We start from the raw sequence: 20986 nt of genomic DNA on the forward strand, positions 1-20986 counted from the left end.
CAGTTGACACATTATTATGTGTAATGGATGTCACCAGCCTCTATACATCTATCCCACATGATCAGGGCTTAATTGCCATGAAAAACTTTTTGTGCAATAAGGTGAACGATTTTGGGTTCGATGTTTCATTATTTCTGTCACTATTGGAGCTGATATTGACACGCAATTACTTTGCTTTTGATGGTAAAATGTACCTGCAGACATCCGGGTGTGCGATGGGGGCAGCCGTCGCTCCGGCGTATGCCAATGTTTATATGTTCGAACTTGAACAACAAATGTTCTTTAAACACAGGTTTTGCCCTTATATCCGGATGTTCTGCAGGTACATAGATGACCTCTTTGTTTTATGGACCGGGGGATTGGAGAAGTTTGAGGTCATGATGAAAGAGATTAATGATTTAGATACACCTATTAAATTTACTTATACATCGAGTACTAGTGAAATTGCGTTTCTAGATGTCAGGGTCTCAATATCTGATGGGCATTTGACAACTACTGTCTTTTCTAAAAGCACTGACAGGAATACTTTATTAACATCGAATAGTCATCATCCACCATCATTGAAAAGGGGTTTACCCTATTCGCAGATGATACGAGTGGCACGTATCTGCAGCGATTGGGTTACCCTACCAATGGAGTTGGACAAAGTGATTGATAAATTTCATGAAAGGGGTTATCCCTTGAAATCATTGTTGCAATCCAAGTCTAAAGTCTTGATGTTAAATAGAGAGACACTTTTGAAATCTTCAGACAGAAAACATGATGATATTTTCCCCATCATCACCACCTATGACACATCGAGCGCAGTTCTGCCTATAGCCACTAGAACTCTTTGGCCCATCGTATCCACAGATACAAGTCTAAAATGCTTCCATAATGTCAAACCTTTGACATGTTACAAAAGAGGAAAAAATTTACGTGACATGTTAGTTCATGCAGATATCAGCGGATTTAAAACTGATTCTGCTATAACTAAGAAAAAACCTGGGTGTTATAAATGCCCTAATTGCGTAACCTGTGGTTACTTGATTGCAGCCAAGAGTTTTAACCATCCACATTCTGGCTTTAAATTTAAAATCAGACATGTTCTTTCCTGTGACTCACGTTACGTGGTATACATTATTATTTGTCCTTGTGGACTATATTACGTGGGAAAGACATCCAGAAAGTTTAAGGAGCGGATGGCTCTCCACCGCTCTTCTATTAAAGCGGCTTTATTAGGCAAACCTTGCGACCAACCTGTTGCTGTCCATTTTAAACAGCACAATCATCAAATATGTACTCTGAGATATATGATTATTGACCAGATACCTGATAGCATACGTGGTGGTGATCGCAATAAAAAAATATTAAAGTTGGAAGCAATGTGGATCCATAAATTGGATACTGTTTGTCCTAGGGGTTTGAATGAGAGGATCATGTGGAACACATTGATGTGAAGAGATGGATACACACATGGCGATATTGGTCAGAAGGGTTAAAATGTACGTTTATCTTTATTCTGTATTTTTATTCTTGTTGTTTTAGTTTGGGCACATTGTCATGGTGTGTTCATTTTTATATTCATGTATTTTAAATGTATATGTATTTTTTTATTATGTATGTATTGTTTTTGCTGTGTAACCAGGTGTTCCTTGCAGGCTAACACACATCCCCCGCTCCTGACTCGCAGATCTGTTACTCGTTGCTTAGCAACAACCAGCTGGTAGTTGACGCTGATGTCATCTCATGTCGCCACTCCAGCTGGAGGCAGTTCTGTGATTAGAGGCGTGGTGGAGGGTGGATGCAAGCAGGAGCACAGGTACATAAGGTGAGCTGGCAACAGCTTAGAGTTGTGTGTACTTTTCCTCCTGACGACGGGGCAGCAAGCCTTGAAACGTTGAGGTAATAAAAACCACCATTTACAAGTCCTCCAGTGCCGTGTTTGGTCTCTTCTTGATGTTGGGATCCTAACGTCTATATATATATATATATATAGTTTTTTGTAGTTCCGCACTACCAGCCAACAGTGTGAAATACAGGGGGTGCTCCTTTAAGGCGACGCAATGTGTCCCAATTTATAGTGAGGTAGGATAATCCAATAAGGGCACTCACCAAAATTATGAAGAATTTATTTAAGGTACATTACCAATCAGACAAGTGTAGGTCTACGTTTCGGCCACCAGGTGGCCTTTATCAAGACAGGTCAGCATAGACGTCCTCACAGCGCAATCCTGTACTATCCTGACTCTTGCGCTGTGAGGACGTCTATGCTGACCTGTCTTGATAAAGGCCACCTGGTGGCCGAAACGTAGACCTACACTTGTCTGATTGGTAATGTACCTTAAATAAATTCTTCATAATTTTGGTGAGTGCCTTTATTGGATTATCCTACCTCGCTATATAAATATATATATATATATATATATATATATATATATATAGCAATTGGTTGGATAGAGGTAAGCGACAATAAATACCTGTATAATACACGAAAAGCTTTTTATAATAAAAAAGGTTTATTTAACATATAAAAAAAGTGCACAATAGCACTAAAAATGGAGAACAGACAAAAATACAATATATATAGAAAAAACAAGTAAAAAATGCGAAATATTTTCTTAAAAAAGGCCTACATACGATGTCGCTAAAAAATAGGGAGGTAAATAAATTAGGAGGTTTAAAAGTAAAGGACTTATCTTAGTAGAGGAGTCAGCAGGCAGTACCCAACGCGTTTCGTCTAGGAGACTTCTTCAAGGGGTGAGAAGTCTCCTAGACGAAACGTGCTATTGTGCACTTTTTTTATATGTTAAATAAACCTTTTTTATTATAAAAAGCTTTTCGTGTATTATACAGGTATTTATTGTCGCTTACCTCTATCCAACCAATTGCAATTGTTTTCTGTGACACCCCTCACCAAGGTGCCCATCTTTAGAGGTTAGCTGACATCCCTTTTCTACAAAAGGGTACCAGTATACACTCATTTCTTACCAGAATATTTGCACAGTCTAAGGACACAAGTGGCGCCATACATCCTTTCTTCCCCATATATATATATATATATATATATATATATATATATATATATATATATATAGGAAGAGGGAGCGGCACTCGGAGACTTGCAATCAATGTGAAGAAAAACTGTGGTTTATTCAAGCGACATTTCGGGGCTCGCACCCCTTTCTCAAGCTCTCTGTGTGGCTTGAGAAAGGGGTGCGAGCCTCGAAACGTCGCTTGAATAAACCACAGTTTTTCTTCACATTGATTGCAGGTCTCCGAGTGCTGCTCCCTCTTCCTATATGTATATGCTGCTTGGTCTGACCGGAGTATCGATTTGAGAAGGCACCTGAGCAAGGTACAGACTTAAGAACACTGGTTTACCCCGTGAGTGCCGGTTCACTGGGACTGTATATATATATATATATATATATATATATATATATATATATATATATATATATATATATAAAATAAGATGCAAAACTTGGTGTGGTATATTATATGTGGATAAGTCAGCTGAGTGCCTCAGGATCTTGTATGCTGAGCAGTTTTTTTTAGTGCACCACGGCAATTAACGTAGTGTACGGGAGTGCCAAACGCAATTGATTGGTATATACAGTATATAGGTATATACACTGCTCAAAAAAATAAAGGGAACACTAAAGGGCCCTACATACGCAGAGATTTGTGCCAGAGATTCATAACGGGAGATTCAGCATGAGAGATTTCACTCTCTCAGATAATGAGCCACATACAGAGAGATTTGTGTCAGAGATTTATAATAGGAGATTCAGCACGGGAGATTTCAAATCTGTCACAACAGTCACAGAAAGTGACGGAACAAACTGCACTTCATCACAAAAATAATGTTATATGGTATAGACAGTAATTTCCTAAATATACTTATAAATAAATAAAATACATTTCCTTAATAAATAAATGTTGGTAACATAGTGCCCCCCCCCCCCCCTCACCCCAAACAAATACACATTGGTGTCATAGTGTGTCCCCCCTCCCCCAACCAAATAAACATTGGTGGCTAGTGGCATAGAAAAATATATTTAAATAAAAAATGGCGTGGGGTCCCCCCACAAGCATGACCAGCCCCGGGCTCTTTGAGTGGTCCTGGCTCCCAAAATATGGAGGAAAAGGCGAGTGGAGGTCCCCCTTCTTTGGGGACCAACATCAGGCTCTTCAGCTGGCTCTGGTTTCCAAAATACAGGGGAAAAATGAATAGGGGTCCCCCGTATTTTGGGGACCAGCACCAGGCTCCACTAGCAAGGGGTGTAATGCCATAGCCAGGGGACATGCTTGATGGGGTCCTGTGGCCACAGCATTAACCACCCTAACTAATCAGCCCAGGCTGGGAGTTGATGGGGAGGTGGGGACCCCTCAAATAAAGGGGTCCCCCCTCTCCAGGGCCCCCCTAGGCCTGGGCTGGGCCGGGGCTATCCCCTGCACCCCTGGGTTGATAGCTTGTTTCAACAGTAATATTGTCCTTTACAGTGGGACGACAGGTCCCAGAAAGCCTGCCCCACATGCTGGTACTTGGGAGAACCACAGGTACCAGCATGTGGGGCATTAAATGCTCTTTTGCATTGGCTGCGCCTCCCATGACTACAGGAGCTCTTTTCTTCTCCTCCGCCGTCGGACTAACTGCCCCTACCCTGTCTCGAGCTGGCTAATATAGCCAGCTTTAGGGGGCGGGGCAATTACGTAGCGAGCCGTGATTGGCTGGCTGCGGCCATTTTGAAATGTGATTTTTTTTTATCTTCAGAGAGGAGAGGTGAGGTGGGGTTCGGTGGTAGGGGTGGCAGTGGTGATCGGTGCTCCTGCTGGTGGGGGAAGGGGGCATGGGTGGTGGCGGGTTCTGCGGCGCGGTCTGCGGCGGGTCTGTGGTGTCCTCAGTTGCTCGGCCCTGCTCATCTGCCCGCAGCCACACATGCGGGAGATGAGCAGGAGCTTTCTGGGCGACTGCTCTTAATTGTCCAGCGGGTCCTTTCTGAATCTTAGGCAAATTCAGAATGGCAGCAGCACACATGTAAATCGCTGTGTGGGCTATACACACAGCTATTTACAAGCATTTTTAGGCATTTTCTGAGTGATTTGTTAAAATTGCTCAGAAAATGCCTGAACATCACGCTGTTAGTGGGCCCATAACATAACACATCCTAGATCTGAATGAATTAAATATTCTTATTAAATACTTTGTTCTTTTCATACTGTAGTTGAAAGCTGCTGACAAAATTACACAAAAAATATCAATGGAAATCAAATTTGTTAGCCCATGGAGGTCTGGCTTTGGAGCCCCCCTCAAAATTAGTGGAAAAATACACTACATGCTGATCCAACATTGATGTAATGTCCTTAAAACAAGTCAAAATGAGGCTCAGTAGTGTGTGTGGCCTGAACATGCCTGTATGAACTCCCTACAATGCCTGGGCATGCTTCTGATGAGGTGGTGGATGGTCTCCTTAGGGTTCTCCTCCCAGACCTGGACTTATGCATCTGCCAACTCCTGGACAGTCTGTGGTGCAATGTGGCATTGGTGGACAGAGCGAGATATGATGTTCCAGATGTGCTCTATTGGATTCAGGGCTAGGGAATGGGTGGGCCAGTCCATAGCATCAATGCCTTCGTCTTGCAGGAACTGCTGACACACTGCAGCCACATGAGGTCTAGCATTGTCTTGCATAAGGAGGAACTCAGGGACAACCGCACCAACATATGGTCTCACAAGGGGTCTGAAGATCTCATCTCGGTACCTACCGGCAGTCAGGCTACCTCTGGCGAGCACATGGAGGGCTGTGTGGCCCCCCAAAGAAATGCCACCTCACACCATTATTGACCCACTGCCAAACCGGTCTTGTTGGAGGATGTTGCAGGCAGCAGAACGTTCTCCTTGGCATCCCCAGGCTCTGTCATGCCTGTCATGTGCTCAGTGTGAACCTGCTTTCTTTTTTTTTTAACTTTGTTTATTGGGCTTTTTGCGTTTTTGACAAACATCAAAGTAGACAACGAAATATAAGGGCACAATGGAGTATAAGAGTGCAGATATGGTCAACCAATCTAATAACACTTATACAACATCTATTGAACAGCATATTTTGTAAGTAAACATATCCATTTCAAATAGACCACTAGCTCCAGTTTCTTAGTTGGTGCAATTTTGTGTCCAAGTGATGCTGTGGGCTTTTGAGAAATAGGTAAATTAACTTGACAGGCAGGTTTATTTGAGCTTTAAAGTCCAATTTGAAATTAACATACGATACTACTATTTCTGAGGAGCCATTTGTCTTAAATAATACCAGGGATAGTATATCTCTGCACCGAATGAGCAGTAGTGGTGGAGAATTCTGCATATTGTATTGAAAACAACACATGGTATAACCATATCTAATATAAGTTAGTAGTAGTAGTAGTACGTTTATTTATAAGGCGCCACAAAGTGTCCGCAGCGCCGTACATAGCAAACAAAAAAAAACAAATTACAAGGTAACGCACAGGGTGTGTAGAAAGATACAGTATAAATAGGGGTATAGCTGATAGAACTAAAATCAGCATCAGTTCAGAAGTAGGTGTCAAAATTGTCAAGGAGACCGAAGATGAAGTAGAGGAAGGGAAGAACAGGACAGGAGCACAGGTGAGGTAATGAGGTAGGGTGAGTACGTGAGGAAGGAGGGCCCTGCTCATAAGAGTTAACATACTAAAAATAGGTGGGTGGACGAACGAAATACAATAGGATAAGTAGGAACGGAGGGGAACGGAGGCAGGATAGGAGGATCAAAAGAGGTTAGGAGGAGGGATAGGCTAGTCGAAAAAAGTGGGTTTTGAGGGAGCGCTTGAAGGAGGTAAGGGAATCAGATAGCCTGATGAGTGGCGGGAGGTTGTTCCAGTGCAGGGGGGCAGCGCGAGAGAAATCTTGGACACGGGAGTGGGAGGAGGTGATTAGGTGAGAGGTCAGTCGGCGGTCAGCGAAGGAGCGAAGAGGACGGGAGGGAGTGTGGATAGAGATCAGTGAAGAGAGGTAGGGAGCTGTGGAGGAGGAGAGAGCCTTGTAGGTGGTGGTGAGGAGTTTAAAGAGAACTCGGAAAGGAATGGGGAGCCAGTGAAGAGATAAACAGAGGGGGGAGGCAGAGGTAGAGCGGCGGGAGAGGAAGATGAGCCTAGCAGCAGCGTTAAGAATGGATTGGAGAGGTGCGAGGCGGGTGAGAGGTAGCCCAGAGAGAAGGATGTTGCAGTAGTCAAGGCGGGAGATGACAAGAGAGTGAATGAGAATTTTGGTCGCGTCAGTGGAGAGGAATGGTCTGATGCGTGAGATGTTGCGTAGGTGAAAGCGGCAAGACTGTGAGAGAGCACGAATGTGGGGGGTGAAAGAGAGGGAGGAGTCAATGATGACACCGAGGCAGCGCGTTTGGTCGGTGGACGTGATCTCGGTTTCACCAATGCTGATGGAGATAGTGGGAGAAGAGGGGATGTTCGGGGGATGGAAGATTAGAAGTTCAGTTTTAGCCATGTTTAGTTTCAGGAAGCGTTGGGTCATCCAGGCTGAGATGGCCGTGAGGCATTCAGAGACCTTGGACAGAAGTGATGGGGATAAGTCGGGGGAGGAGAGATAGATTAGGGTATCATCAGCATAAAGGTGGTAATGAAAACCATAGGAGCTGATGAGGGTGCCCAGAGAGGTGGTGTAGAGGGAGAAGAGGAGAGGGCCAAGGACTGACCCTTGGGGAACACCGACTGGCTGGGGGGTAGTAGGAGAGGAGGAGCTCGGAGTGGAGACGGAGAAGGAGCGATCGGAGAGGTATGAGGTGAACCAGGAGAAGACCGTGCCAGTGATGCCAAAGGAGCGGAGGGTGTTGAGCAGGAGAGGGTGGTCAACAGTGTCAAAGGCAGCCGACAGATCAAGCTGGATGAGGATAGAGAAGAGGCCTTTGGATTTAGCCGATAGTAGATCGTTAGTGACTTTGGTCAGGGCAGTTTCAGTGGAATGTAAAGGGCGGAACCCGGATTGGAGGGGGTCTAGAATGGAGTTAGCAGTAAGGTGGCTTAGGAGACGATTATAGGTCAGACGTTCTAGGAGTTTGGAGGCAAAAGGGAGGAGGGAGATGGGCCTGTAGTTGGATGGAGAGTTGGGGTCCAGATTTGTTTTTTTGAGAATTGGGGAGACAAGAGCGTGTTTGAAGGAGGAAGGGAAGATCCCAGAGGATAGGGAAAGATTAAATAGGTGAGCCAGGTGAGAGCAGACTGATGGACTGAGACGACGGATAATATTGGAGGGGATAGGATCAAGCGGGCAGGTGGAGGGAGAAGCGGATTGAAGGATAGAGTGGACTTCAGCAGTAGTGGTGGGGTAAAATGAGGACAGGGGTTGGAAGGAGGGGAGTGGAGATGTAGGAGGGGAGGAGGGAGAGGGTGAGGTCATGGCAGCAGTGATGGCAGTCCTGAGAGAGGAGATTTTGGTTGAAAAGTAGGTAGCAAAATCAGCGGCTACGATGGAGGACGGAAGAGCTGGAGAAGGGGGGGAGAGCAAGGAGTTGAAGGTGGCGAAGAGCCTGCGGGGATTGGATGATTGGGAAAGGATGAGGGACTTAAAGTAGGATTCCTTGGCCAGAGCAAGGGCAGAGCTGAAGGAGGAAAGAATGAATTTGAAATGGAGATAATCCGCAAGGGAGCGTGATTTCTTCCAGAAGCGCTCAGCAGTGCGAGAGCACTTTTTAAGGAATCGGGTGATAGGTGAGTGCCACGGTTGGGGGTTGGAGCATCGAAGGGGGATAGAGGAGGGAGGGCAGGCAGAGTCCAATGCCGAAGATAGGGTGTCATTATAGAGGGAAGCAGCGAGGTTCGGGCAGGACATGAGGGCGATTGGGGCGAGAAGAGGACACAGCGTGTTTGAGAAGGCAGCAAGATCAAGTGTGTTGACGTTATGCCGTGAGACAATGCGCTTGGGAGGGGGGGTGGGAGAGGGGGAAGCAGTGAGGGAGAAGGAGATTAGGTGATGGTCAGAAAGAGGAAAAGCTGAGATAGTGTAGTCAGTAAGGGAACAAGAGCGAGAGAAGACGAGATCGAGGGAGTGTCCTTGGATGTGGGTGGGAGAGGTAGTCCACTGAGATAGGCCAAGAGAGGAGCAGAGAGAGAGGAGTTTGGAGGTGCCAGGATCAGCGGGGTTATCCAAGGGGATGTTAAAGTCACCAAGAATGACAGATGGCAGGTCAGAGGAGAGGAAGTGTGGAAGCCAGGCGGCGAAGTTGTCAAGAAATTGGGAGATAGGGCCAGGGGGGCGGTAGATTGCAGCGACACGGAGGTGGTAGGGGTAGTATAGACGGATAGAGTGAGACTCAAAGGAGGAGAAAAGGAGAGAGGGTTCAGGGTGAATGACACTGTGGGTGCATGAGGCTGAGAGGAGAAAACCCACACCGCCACCTTGGCCACCTTATAAGGTAACATCGTCTTCACCATAAATGTACATATATTAAAACAGCAGCATACAATAAAAGTAGGAAATAATGGAAAGAAAGAGACAGTTAGGGAAGTTGGGGTGGGATGTTAATGCAGGGGGAGGGGGGTGGGGCTAAACCAGTAATGAGCATGGCAATAAAAATTCCTAGACACAGTGAGTTCTACATTTCATCCTTAGGCAGCAAAATCTTGTCGTTCAAACCTGAGACACATTTTGGGGCGGCGGAGGGGCATCATTCAAGAGAAAACACAATCAACATAACATTTCTGGCTATTCACCCTGTTGGAGCATTTCATATATTTTACATCTTTTGGAGTAGCTGGAAGTATTTTCCATTTGTATTTGTCAAATTGCATCAGTTTATTTAACATCAATAGTAGGTTAGTTAAAGATGGAGGATTGGGCGATAGCCACTGTTTCCTTATAAGTTTCTTAGCTGATGTTACTAATATTGTTAAGAAGGGTATATAGTGGGTGTGGGGACCCGTCAGTTTGCAAATAAAAGTGGTATTGGGTGAATCTTGGCTGGGATTTTAAGTTTGTCTTTAATAAAATGTATTATTTTGTTCCAGAACTTTTTGATGGGGCCGCAGGTCCATAAATGATGGAAAAGAGTTGCTGCACTACATGAACATTTCGGACATCTACCAGATTCGCCCTCTACATAGTGGCTTCTCTGTCCTTGGGAAATATATGCATGATATATTATTTTTATATGTGTCTCCTGCAATAAAGATGATTTTATTGAGCTCATTGTTTCTTTATGGTATTTGAATAGTGTGTCTGTAGTGAGCATATCTGGAAGGTCCTGTGACCAAGCTGCAGTGGCCAGTGCCCATGATTTGTGGGTTTGAGGTTTAAGGAATTCACTATAGATGAGTTTGATCTTGAATTTGTTGTTTTTGAACTTCAAGACTATGTTGTGAAAAGTGTCTTGGGGTGAGGCAGAACATTAACGGGCAGGTAAGGATTTAACATAATGTGTTAATTGCATGATTGGGAAAAGAGCACTATGAGGCAACCCATATTCTTCACGTAAATGCGGGAAAGTCTTGGCAGAACCTCCTGCGTCGAAAACCTGAGAGGTAAGGGTCAGACCCTTTGTTCGTATTCATCTAAAAGCGGCAGAGTGTATGCCTGGGGTGAACGATGGGTTGCCCCATATTGTCAGCCAGGGTGAATTGAGTTTTTTTTTTCCAGGGTTTTACAAAGGTAGTGCCACGCGTCATATGTATCTCTAAAGAAAGTATGTGTATAAATGTGAGGAGGGATCATTCTTTTTGGGGTATGGAATAAAGTGCTTGGGGAGTAAGGGTGGAAGAGTGATTTATCTAATTCTGGGATAGAATAATGATCCAGGTCCAGCAACCAATCCAGAGCATACCTGTTTAGTCAATATAGCACTAGGTTTGGGAAACCTAGGCCTCCAGAGCACTTGGGCTGTTGCAATTTTTGAATAGAGAATCTGGGATTTTTTTATCTCCACACAAAGGTACTGCAATGTTTGGTGAGCTGGAGTGCATCAGCATTAGACACCTTTACAGGTAATAGCTGCATGGCATACGTAAGCTTGGGCATCAATACTGACTTTATAATTTCTGTGCGGCCTAATAAGGAAAGGGGTAGTTCTTGCCATCCCTCCATAGATTTGCGTAATTTTGTCAGTAACGGAGTGAAGTTCAGTTTATATAGATTTCCTATTTTTTGAGGTATCTGGATTCCAAGATATTTGATATGAGATGGCTGCATGCGAATGGTGCTTAGGTCAGGGTCATTAGGAAACTCGGGTGGGGGACCTCTTAAATTTAATAATTCTGATTTGTTAATGTTTATTTTGTAACCAGAAAAAGTTCCAAATTGACGTATTAGTGTTAGGGCAATAGGGATCATTTCATCTGCGAAAAGGGACAGACGCATGTCGACGTTTCCTAGTTGAATGCCTGTAAAAAGTGGGGAGGTTCGTATTGCTACCGCAAGGGGTTCTAGGGCCAGAGCGAACAATAATGGGGATAGTGGGCACCCCTGCCTTGTACCCTGCAACACCATGAAAGGTTCAGAGATTTCCCCATTACAGATAATTCTGGAAGAGGATGAATGGTACAAGGTTTTTAGCCAAGATATGAACACATCTGGAAAAACCAAAGCGTTGTAGAGTGTTATATAAGTGGTCCCAGTGCACCATGTCGAAGGCCTTCTCCGCATCAAGAGAGAGTATAGCCCTCGGGGCCCCCGACACGGCACCCTGCATCTCACAAATCACCGCCAGGACCCTTCTCAGGTTAGTCACCGTGAGCCAAATGTAATAGGGTGAGAGTTTCAGAAAGTGAGAGATTTTGGAAGAGTTTTCCCATGTCTTTTTAAAGCAGCAATCAATTACATGGCAAAATCAACCTGGTTTTGCAGCTGCTATAAAAAAAAGGGGAAAACTCTCCCAGGTTTAGGCAAAACTCGAATGTTGGCAGAATTAAAGCATTGGGGAATTCTGTCCTTTTTTAATATAGTATTGAACATGGCGGCAAGTCAGGGGGCAATATGTGGTAACAAAAGTTTGTAATAGTCAGATGTGAATCTATCTGGGCCAGGGGCCTTTCCCAGTTTAAGGTGATTAATGGCCAATGTTACCGCTTGGATGGAGATTTCTTGAATTAGGGTAGAACACATATCATTTTGTAATTGGGGCAGTGTTGTATTGCTCCAGAATTGTACGCCCTGGGCCTCGTCAGATTGAGGAAGAGAATACAAATTGGAGTAGAACGAGTTAAGAAATTCGGCTATTTGGGCGTTAGACGTGGTTTGGGTGCCATCTGGACATTTTAGAAGGTGAATAGTGGAGGGGGGTCTTTGACCTTGTACTAAGTTCGATAACAGTCTACTTGACTTATTGCCGAATTTGTGGAATATATATTCTCTATTAAACGTGTATTGGGCTTCCATTTTTGTAGAGTTTGTCAAATGAGGATTTATCTTTTACATAATTATTACGGTTAGTAGGACAGGGCCTAGCTTGAAAAGTGTTATACGATTTGGTTAGATTCGGTTGAGCTAAAATATAATCTGAGGCTAATTTACTTTTTGATGGGCGTGAAGGGAGATTATAACACAGCGGATTACCGCTTTCAAGGTCTGCCTGTAAAGGAGGGGGTCAGATATTAATGTAGGAGAGTTGTCTAGATGGTATGCTTCCCAGGCTTTCAAAACCGCATTTCTCAAGGAGGTGGATGTCACCAGAGAGGCAGGGCAACACCATGATATGAATGTTGAGCTTTAATTTGATAAGGTAAGTTTTACCCAAGTCACTGCATGATCTGACAGCAAGATAGGTTCAATCCCGTGAATGAAGACAGGCATGTGAATTCCCTATCAGTGGGGTGTAGAGTTCGCCATATATCTAAGAGCTGTAGCTTTGAGGCCAACGCCATTACCCCTAATTTAGGTTGGCGTCTGTTTGAGGAGTGTTGGATTTGTTTATCTAGGCTGTAAGCTAACATATTCCAAATAGAATAGGGAGTGAACCTGCTTTCATCTGTGAAGAGCACAGGGCGCCAGTGGCGAATTTGACAATCTTGGTGTTCTCTGGCAAATGCCAAACGTCCTGCTCGGTGTTGGGCTGTAAGCACAACCCCAATACAAAAAGGAACAAAAGTCAACAGTCCCAAGGCGCAGTCACTCTTCTTCTGCCGGTCCGAAAGAAGGGGTCAGTTTGTAGAGAAAGGGACCAGGGGCGATGAAGAGGTGTTAACACATCCAAAGATGAAATGAAAAGAAATGGTGATAATAGGTTAGGAACAACCTTGATTATTGGGAGATAATCTTTATCACAACAAACGGGAGAGGGTTCTTCAATTGCATACCCGTACTCACGCTCAAGATTGAAAATTGTGCTCATAAAGGTATCTTTTGCAACACTAGGGGATTTCACCACGAGTGGATTCTGAAATGCTGGATGCGTACCGTACTCACAAATATGAGTTGCTAGCACAGGCGCATCAAGGTTTCTTTTTTTAAAGAAGGGAACCCAGTCTCTTAGGTGCAGTGGATGTCCATAAATTGCACCATATAAAAAAGACAGAAAAAACCTCTTTCAAGAAAAGGGGTGTACAAATTTATTTGCATAAAACAAGGTTTGGGGAACACCAGATGGAAAGAACACGGTACCTGGTGACTGGGGTATTGGCCTTATACCCCAATCGTAACTGCATACAGATGGTGAATTCCCCAAAATGAAGTACAGCAAGGCTCCTCTCCTGCCATCGCGTTTCGACAGGATAACCTGTCTTTTTCAAGGCTTGGAGAGGAGTCACATCAAGCCGATATTTATACCCCTGCACTTATTAGGACAACCCCGGAAGTAAGGGGAAAACCGGAAGTCAGGGAACGTTTCTCCAAACGTTAATTCCCTGTTACTAAAAGACTTTTAATCCATTTAGAAATATGTAGGGAGGCCCACTGGCCTAATAGCCATATTTGCGGCCAAAAATGGGGTCCCAAACAGTAATATTAATGCCCGTAAGTCGCGTGGAATGCACGCGCTTCGGGCAGTGGAACGTATGATGTCTTCCGGCGTCTGCGTCATTTCCGGATTAACGGAAACGTAGCGCCGCGTCATACCCCAGTCTGCTTTGGCCGTGGAGTGCATGGATACTGTGTATATACACAGATCCATTGGTTTTAATGGCCGTGAAACGCAAGGCCATTTTGACGGAAATAGGCACAAGACTGTAATATTCTCAAGACGGCTGTGAAACGCACGGCCAGCGAAGGATTAAAGTGCAAAAAAGTGATAAAAAATTAGCAGGGGTAGAAAAATCGGCTTTTACAATAGCAGCAAAACATTAAAAACATGATAGAAATGCATGATATACATAATAAATGAAGTAAATTGCCTAAGCAATCAAATTAATTTCTTTGATTTGTACATAGATGTTCAAAAATTCATCAGACTTTTGTCATTAAAGACATTTTTTGCACTTAATGATTCTGAAACATCAACTACTAGTAGTTCAACCATTAACCCTTTTAAAAAGAAATCACATTTTTATCCCAAACATATTAACGGTTGCTTTCTGGAAAGTTTCTTTCTGGAAACTTTCTTTTCATTTCATCTTTGGATGTGTTAACACCTCTTCATCGCCCCTGGTCCCTTTCTCTACAAACTGTAAGCACAATCCCCACCGTCAGCTTTCAAAAGTGACCAAAACATCAGCCAGAAAGCATAGGAGCTGAGAAGTGGTCTGTGGTCACCACCTGCAGAACAACTCCTTTATTGGGAGTGTCTTGCTAATTGCCTATAATTTCCATCTGTTTTCTATTCCATTTGCACAACAGCATTCAAAATTGATTGTCAATCAGTGTTGCTTCCTAAGTGGACAGTTTGATTACACAGAAGTGTGATTGACTTGGAGTCACATTTTTCTCTATTGTTTTTTTATTTTATTTTATAATGCCTGTTGTCTACTGACTTTAAAATGAACAGAAATATAATGGGGAAAAAAAGAGAATTGTGGAAAAGGTTTATTTATGTATCATAATGCAGTGCACTTCGTTAGATAATTCCAATGAAAAGAATTGCATATTTTCTTAGTCTTGTGATATGATAATATAACTATATATTATGTATGCAAATCACATCACCACATCATTGCATGTCTTCTGTTGGTTATTTAGCATTTTTGGCTTCTTGCGCATTTCCTGAATTTGTGCTTTCTAATTCATTTATTGTATTTGTGCTTTCTGACTCCTTCACTGTATTTGTGCTTTCTGACTCCGTTTCTGTATTTATGTTTTCTGACGCCATTATTGTATTTGTGTTTTCCAACGTCATTATTGTATCTGTGCTTTCTGACTCAGTTTCTGTATTAGTGCTTTCTGACTCTGTTATTGTATTTATGTTTTTATCATCTTTTGGAGATTTCCTGTATTCTATAAATTCAACTACTAAATAAAGAATAAGCCCAAGCAATATGATGGAAAGAACAATGTAGATCTTCATGTAGACACACAAGAGATTGCTGTATATAAATGCTATGACAAATCCAAGAGACTGCCAGACATTATAATTGGCAAAAGCAGCTTCTTTACAATCAGCAAATAAAACGCCATAATATGCTGCAAAGAGAAAAAAGGAATTAATTCATACAGCTGCATAATACTGTATTGTATACTAATACCAAATAGTGCATTATAATTTACATAAACCAATAACTATATTTAAGTGACTACTGAAACCTTTTTATTGTCTGTTTTCTTTGTACAGTGTGACTGCTTTCCACATACTGTTGGACAATTAATTATTTTCATTAAAGATTATGCCCATTTAAAAAAAAAAAAAAACCTATGTCAACATAGACTCCAAAAAGTGAAGAAAAAAAACACATTGACTGTTTCCCATGTCGACATTTTTCAACCATTTGCTTGTGTCGACCCTTTGACCGTGTTGACCTAATGCACAGGGACCTTTTTTTATTTGTCGACCTTATGACTGTTGACCAATAGTGGTTGACCTTTTGACTGTTGACCTAGACCCTTCCGGCACCATGGTGATGGCCATGGTAAAATGTTAATGATAGCATTTTAATGCTGTCGGCAAGATAGCTGCAAACATGCTCTTTAAGCAACATATTTACATTTATACCGCCAATACTTTTGAAATGCTTTAAAGAACATTTTAATGGGATCAACATTGTGATGGTGCGATTATCTTGCTGACAAAAACATTAAATCAACAAAGTTCTTGTCGTTTATGACTGCTTATTACATGGATAGCATTACATAAATACTAAAATAAAATTTTGCATGAAAAATGCATTAGAAGTAAATAACTCTAAAAAAACAATGAAATACAAACCATCTTTGTCTTCAACATGTTTTTTCTTTTTTTATTACATATTAAATATAAGCCTCAATCATATTTGATAATAAATTTGGTACAGTACTTATTACTTTCAATACTGGTTACTTATCCAGTTACAGTATACAGTATACAATCATCTGTCTGCTTCTCATTATATCATGCATGATCTTACATCACTGGAGTAGATTAACACTATCAAGCACTTGGTGCCATTTACTAATGTAAGTTGCTTGAATTGCCAATTAAAAACATCCTTAGGGGTAAGGTAGTAAACATGTATATGTACAAGCCAGCTGCATAAAAGTAGGGAATTTCCCAGAGAACCATAAACCTAATGGAAAGCTGCACAAATAGCCCAGCAGTGATATGGCTTAACCTTTGAGTGGACTGAACTCTGGGCATTAACCCAGCAAATATAATCTATAATTACACAACATATTTTATTTGAATTTATATTACAAATGTGAGCAACGCTGACATTTTTACCGGATATTTTGCACATCTCTCGCAGAGATGTTGGCATTCAAAGGGTTAAACAAGAAACCCACCATAATGGTTCACTTACTCTTTCTTACGATATACAGACAATGTACTAAATACTGGTTGAGTATCTATATCCGACATGCTCGGGACCACAAGCATTTGGTATAAGGCATTTTTGCAGATTTAGGATTTTTTTTAATACTTACCTGGTCCCTTGGTGGTGCCCCGATGTCCCCTGACGTCCACGGTGTTCCCTGGCATCCACGACAGCCATCTGAAACCTCTTCAGCGGCAATCCCGTCCCATGCCATGCAATGCATCCTTGGGACTGGAAATGCTACTGAAGAGGATTCCAATGGCTGCCGTGGACCCCTGGGGACAAGGTTAGTATTAAAAAAGAGGCAGGGGGGTTCAGAATATTTTGTTTTTCGGAAAATTTGGGATATGGGATATCCGGATAAGGGATACCCAACCTGTAGTACCTTACGAGATAGTGAACATTGCATGTTGTGATCAGGCCCTGTGATGTCACCAACAAGCAATATAAAAAAATTATACACATTAACAAAAATACAGAAAATGTTAATGTTTTGCTTACTGACAATGTATGTCAATTTACTGTAAAATTATTAACATATACATGATCTTCTTGTACTTTGGGATGTTGTGATATGTATCCTCTTACGTGTTAACAATGCATTTTGTTACAGACACTACTGTTGCCTGAGATCATCAACTATTAGTTACTAAACATACATTTGATAGACTGTACTTTTGTTAATACAGGTTGAGTATCCCTTATCCAAAATGCTCGGGACCAGGAGAATTTTGGATAACGGATTATTACGTATTTCCGAATATTTTATTATTTCAATTATGTATTTTCAAGTATCTTGCATTTATGTTGTATAAACACATCAGACACATGAAATACACACAAATATATTTTATTTGTGCATAAAACAAGGTTTCAAAACATGAAACAAAATTTGTGTACTAGCTCAGGCACTGAATTTGAATACCAAGCAATCATTGTCTTGCACATATTTAGTGGTAGTTATATATCTTGTCCCTAGTAGTGCTGTTACAAATGTCCCCATTAGGTTTTTAGCACAAAAAAAAATATATATTTTTTCACTTTCTGGAATGTATGGTTTTCGGAATAATTCGGATAACGGATATTCAGATAAGGGGTACTCAACCTGTAATGTGAATTCTAAACATGTGCTATATATATACAAATACATATAAATACGATTTAAAATATTTTGGTGTCTTACTGTTCAGAAGTGTTAGGCGTATAGCATCAGACATATTCCACAAAGCAGGAATTATGAAGTATAATGCAAGTTGGTTAGGGTTTGGCTTCCAAAGCAATAGGGCACATACACCTGAAACACTTGCTGCTGCCGCTGTCACAAAGAAATAAAAATAGTATGTAATATGTTTCCTTGAAAGGGCCTTGTGCAATTTATTAATTACATTTTTTGACTATTGCTGTTTGCATAGACAAATATGGAAACTGAGAACAGATTCAGGTGACCATGAGTGGCTTTTTGAAACATTGGGGGTTATTTTGGTTCACTCTATCTGACAAATTCCTTCTTAGATGGACAAAACCATGTGCATTGCAGGGGGGCATATGTAAATTGTGCAGAGAGAATTAGATTTGGGTGGGGTTTTACTTCAAAGTGAGATCTATATTTCAGTGTAAAAATAAAGCAGTCAGTATTTTCCTTGCACAGAAACAAAATAACTCACCCAAATAGAATTCTCTCTGCACATTTTACATCTGCCCCCCTGCAGTGCACATGGTTTTGTCCATCTAAGAAGGAATTTGTCAGAAAGAGTGAACCAAAATCACCCCCATTGTCAGGATGATTTTATCATAGTGCATCTATTGCACTATTTCTGGATCCTGGATCTGGATTCATGGCGCCTGATGTGTTTGGAGTTGCTTTCGCTGTTGCTTGCATGGAAGCAGAAGTGGTACCACTAGTATGTTATTGCACTGGATTATCTACACCATTGGCCAGCTATTTGAACAGTGGTGTCACAAAAGCAAGCCGCCATAGACAGGGCCGCTGCTAAATCCAGCAAAATAAATATTTTCACCTGCCGTTAATTTAGCCAATTCTGGGATGGAGATTGTGATAAAACTGCCCCTTCATGTTGGTGAGTGATTGTGCAGGTCCAGTAGGTATTAGAGTGTTACATTCATCAATTTGCAGTTTTAATTTTTGTTTACCACAGATTTTAGATAGTTAAGTCCATTTCAAAATTCTCAATTAATGTTAATCTAACAATATAAATTCAACATTGGGAAATGTAATAATGTAGTGTGTGAGATTTTTCACTTTGGATCAATTTGACACAAATACTGTACATATTTCTTACCGAATATAATAAGAACAATCCTTCCAGTGTACTGGGAAAGTTTTCCAAAGAGCAGGGAACAAACAGAGCTTGTTGCAGCACCGCAAATCATCACATATCCCACAAACTGTATCCCCAAACTACAGGTAACATAAGCCTGCAATAAGATATATACTGTATATAAAAAAAGACCATGAAAGATCCACTCCAGTAGCCCATAACCATCAATTTGCAATTCATGTACAGTACAAAATACATAATTATCATTAAGGTTTTAATATTATTTTTTGCAAACACATTCGTTTTATTTTAATTCTTTTTTTATTAAAAAACAAAAAGAATACAGTATTCCAAATATGTTTTGAAGCTGGATGCTTTGAATATGCCGTAATATACTGTATACCTCCCCTCTACCCTGCCTCCAACAATGGCAATATCATTTGTCACCCGGATTTCAGGATTTTCGGTGTTGCTTTTTAGGTTACAAAAAATTATTGGTACTTGTGTATTATCACGGTGCCCATTACCTTAGTAGTGGCTCTTTGGTGGCGCGCGTTCAACTAACATGGAGCGCCTCTCTGTCGGCGTCCACCAGGGTTGGGGACCTGTTGGTTCTAACCATGTGCGGTCTGGGAGACTCGTGCATATGAGATGCTCACGCATTCAACTAACATGGAGCGCCTCTCTGCCGGCATCCGCCAGGGTTTTGGATATGGTGGTTCCCAGGACTTTATTTGAAGCGTGTCCTCCGATGCTATTCCTGCGTCTGCCAGCGCACCCGACCCTGTGGACACCGGCAGCTTTACTCGTTACTTTACACTATGCTACTACGCTTGCTACGCTGCCTTACTACGACTACGCTGACTGACACTAACTACGTAGCTCTGACTGCGCCAACTACGTTGCATGTGCCGGTGCCATGATAATACACAAGTAACAAAGTATTAAAGTATTGCATTTGTAAATACAGATGGCGTATCCTTCATCAGAAATGCTCGGGATCACGAGCAAGTTGGATATGGGATTTTTGCAGATTATAGAATATTTATTTTCATACTTACCTGGTCCCCCGGTGGTGCCCTGATGGTCCTCCGATGTCCCAGTTGTCCCCGGGCATCCATGGCAGTCTTGCGGAATCCTCCTCAGCGGCAACTCCAGTCCCAGGGGTGCATTGCGCGAGGGTGCAGGTTAGCCGGTTACATCACCGGTGCGCCTGCGTAATGCATCCTTTGGACCAGTGATGCAGCTGAAGAGGATTCTGATGGCCGCCGTGGACACCGGGGATTGAGGAAAGTATGGAAAAAGAGGTGGGGGGGGGGGGGGGAACAAAAAAAACCCAAAATATTTTGAAAAACCATGGTTTTCAGAATATTTTGGTGTTTGGAATATATGGATAAGGGAGACTCTGTTACTGTTTTCCATTTCTAGTGGAAAAACTAAAAATAAATAACGTCTTGGTTTTACTTTACTTAGTGCTGAAACTGGACTCTTCAATTTAGTGGTAAGTTAAAGGGGATACATTACCATATATACTCGAGTATAAGCCAAGCCTACTTTTTCAGAACATTTTTTATGCTGAAAAAGCCCCCTTCGGCTAATACTCGAGTGAGGGTCCAACTTGAGTCAATCATTTTTCCCATTTTTTTTGTTGTAAAATTAGGTGCCTCGGCTTATATTCGGGTCGACTTATACTCGAGTATATACGGTACACTATGCATTTTAATATGAAATCTAAAGATTAAATATACAGTACTGTACATAGATTTTTACTTTCATTGAGAAAATATAAAATAGTACTAGCCATATCTGTAACCCTAATCAAAATAAGTGGTTCA

General features: G+C 42.0%; 1 protein-coding gene across 3 annotated transcripts in view; it reads right to left on the minus strand.

Annotated features, from left to right (window-relative positions):
* Positions 1–14937: 14937 nt before the first annotated feature.
* LOC146063690 (protein unc-93 homolog A-like) overlaps positions 14938–20986 on the minus strand; it is a 93895-nt gene continuing 87846 nt past the window's right edge. For all 3 annotated transcript variants that reach the window (XM_083176299.1, XM_083176298.1, XM_083176300.1), the window contains 3 exons: positions 19173–19308; positions 18056–18187; positions 14938–15547 (listed from right to left, as the gene is read on the minus strand). In XM_083176299.1, the coding sequence (XP_083032425.1) occupies positions 15099–15547; positions 18056–18187; positions 19173–19308 (717 nt within the window). In that variant the 3' untranslated portion in view covers positions 14938–15098. The remainder of the gene's footprint in view (positions 15548–18055; positions 18188–19172; positions 19309–20986) is intronic.

This window comes from Crinia signifera, chromosome 3, assembly GCF_055691185.1.
Source record: "Crinia signifera chromosome 3, ASM5569118v1, whole genome shotgun sequence".
Classification (NCBI taxonomy): domain Eukaryota; kingdom Metazoa; phylum Chordata; class Amphibia; order Anura; family Myobatrachidae; genus Crinia; species Crinia signifera.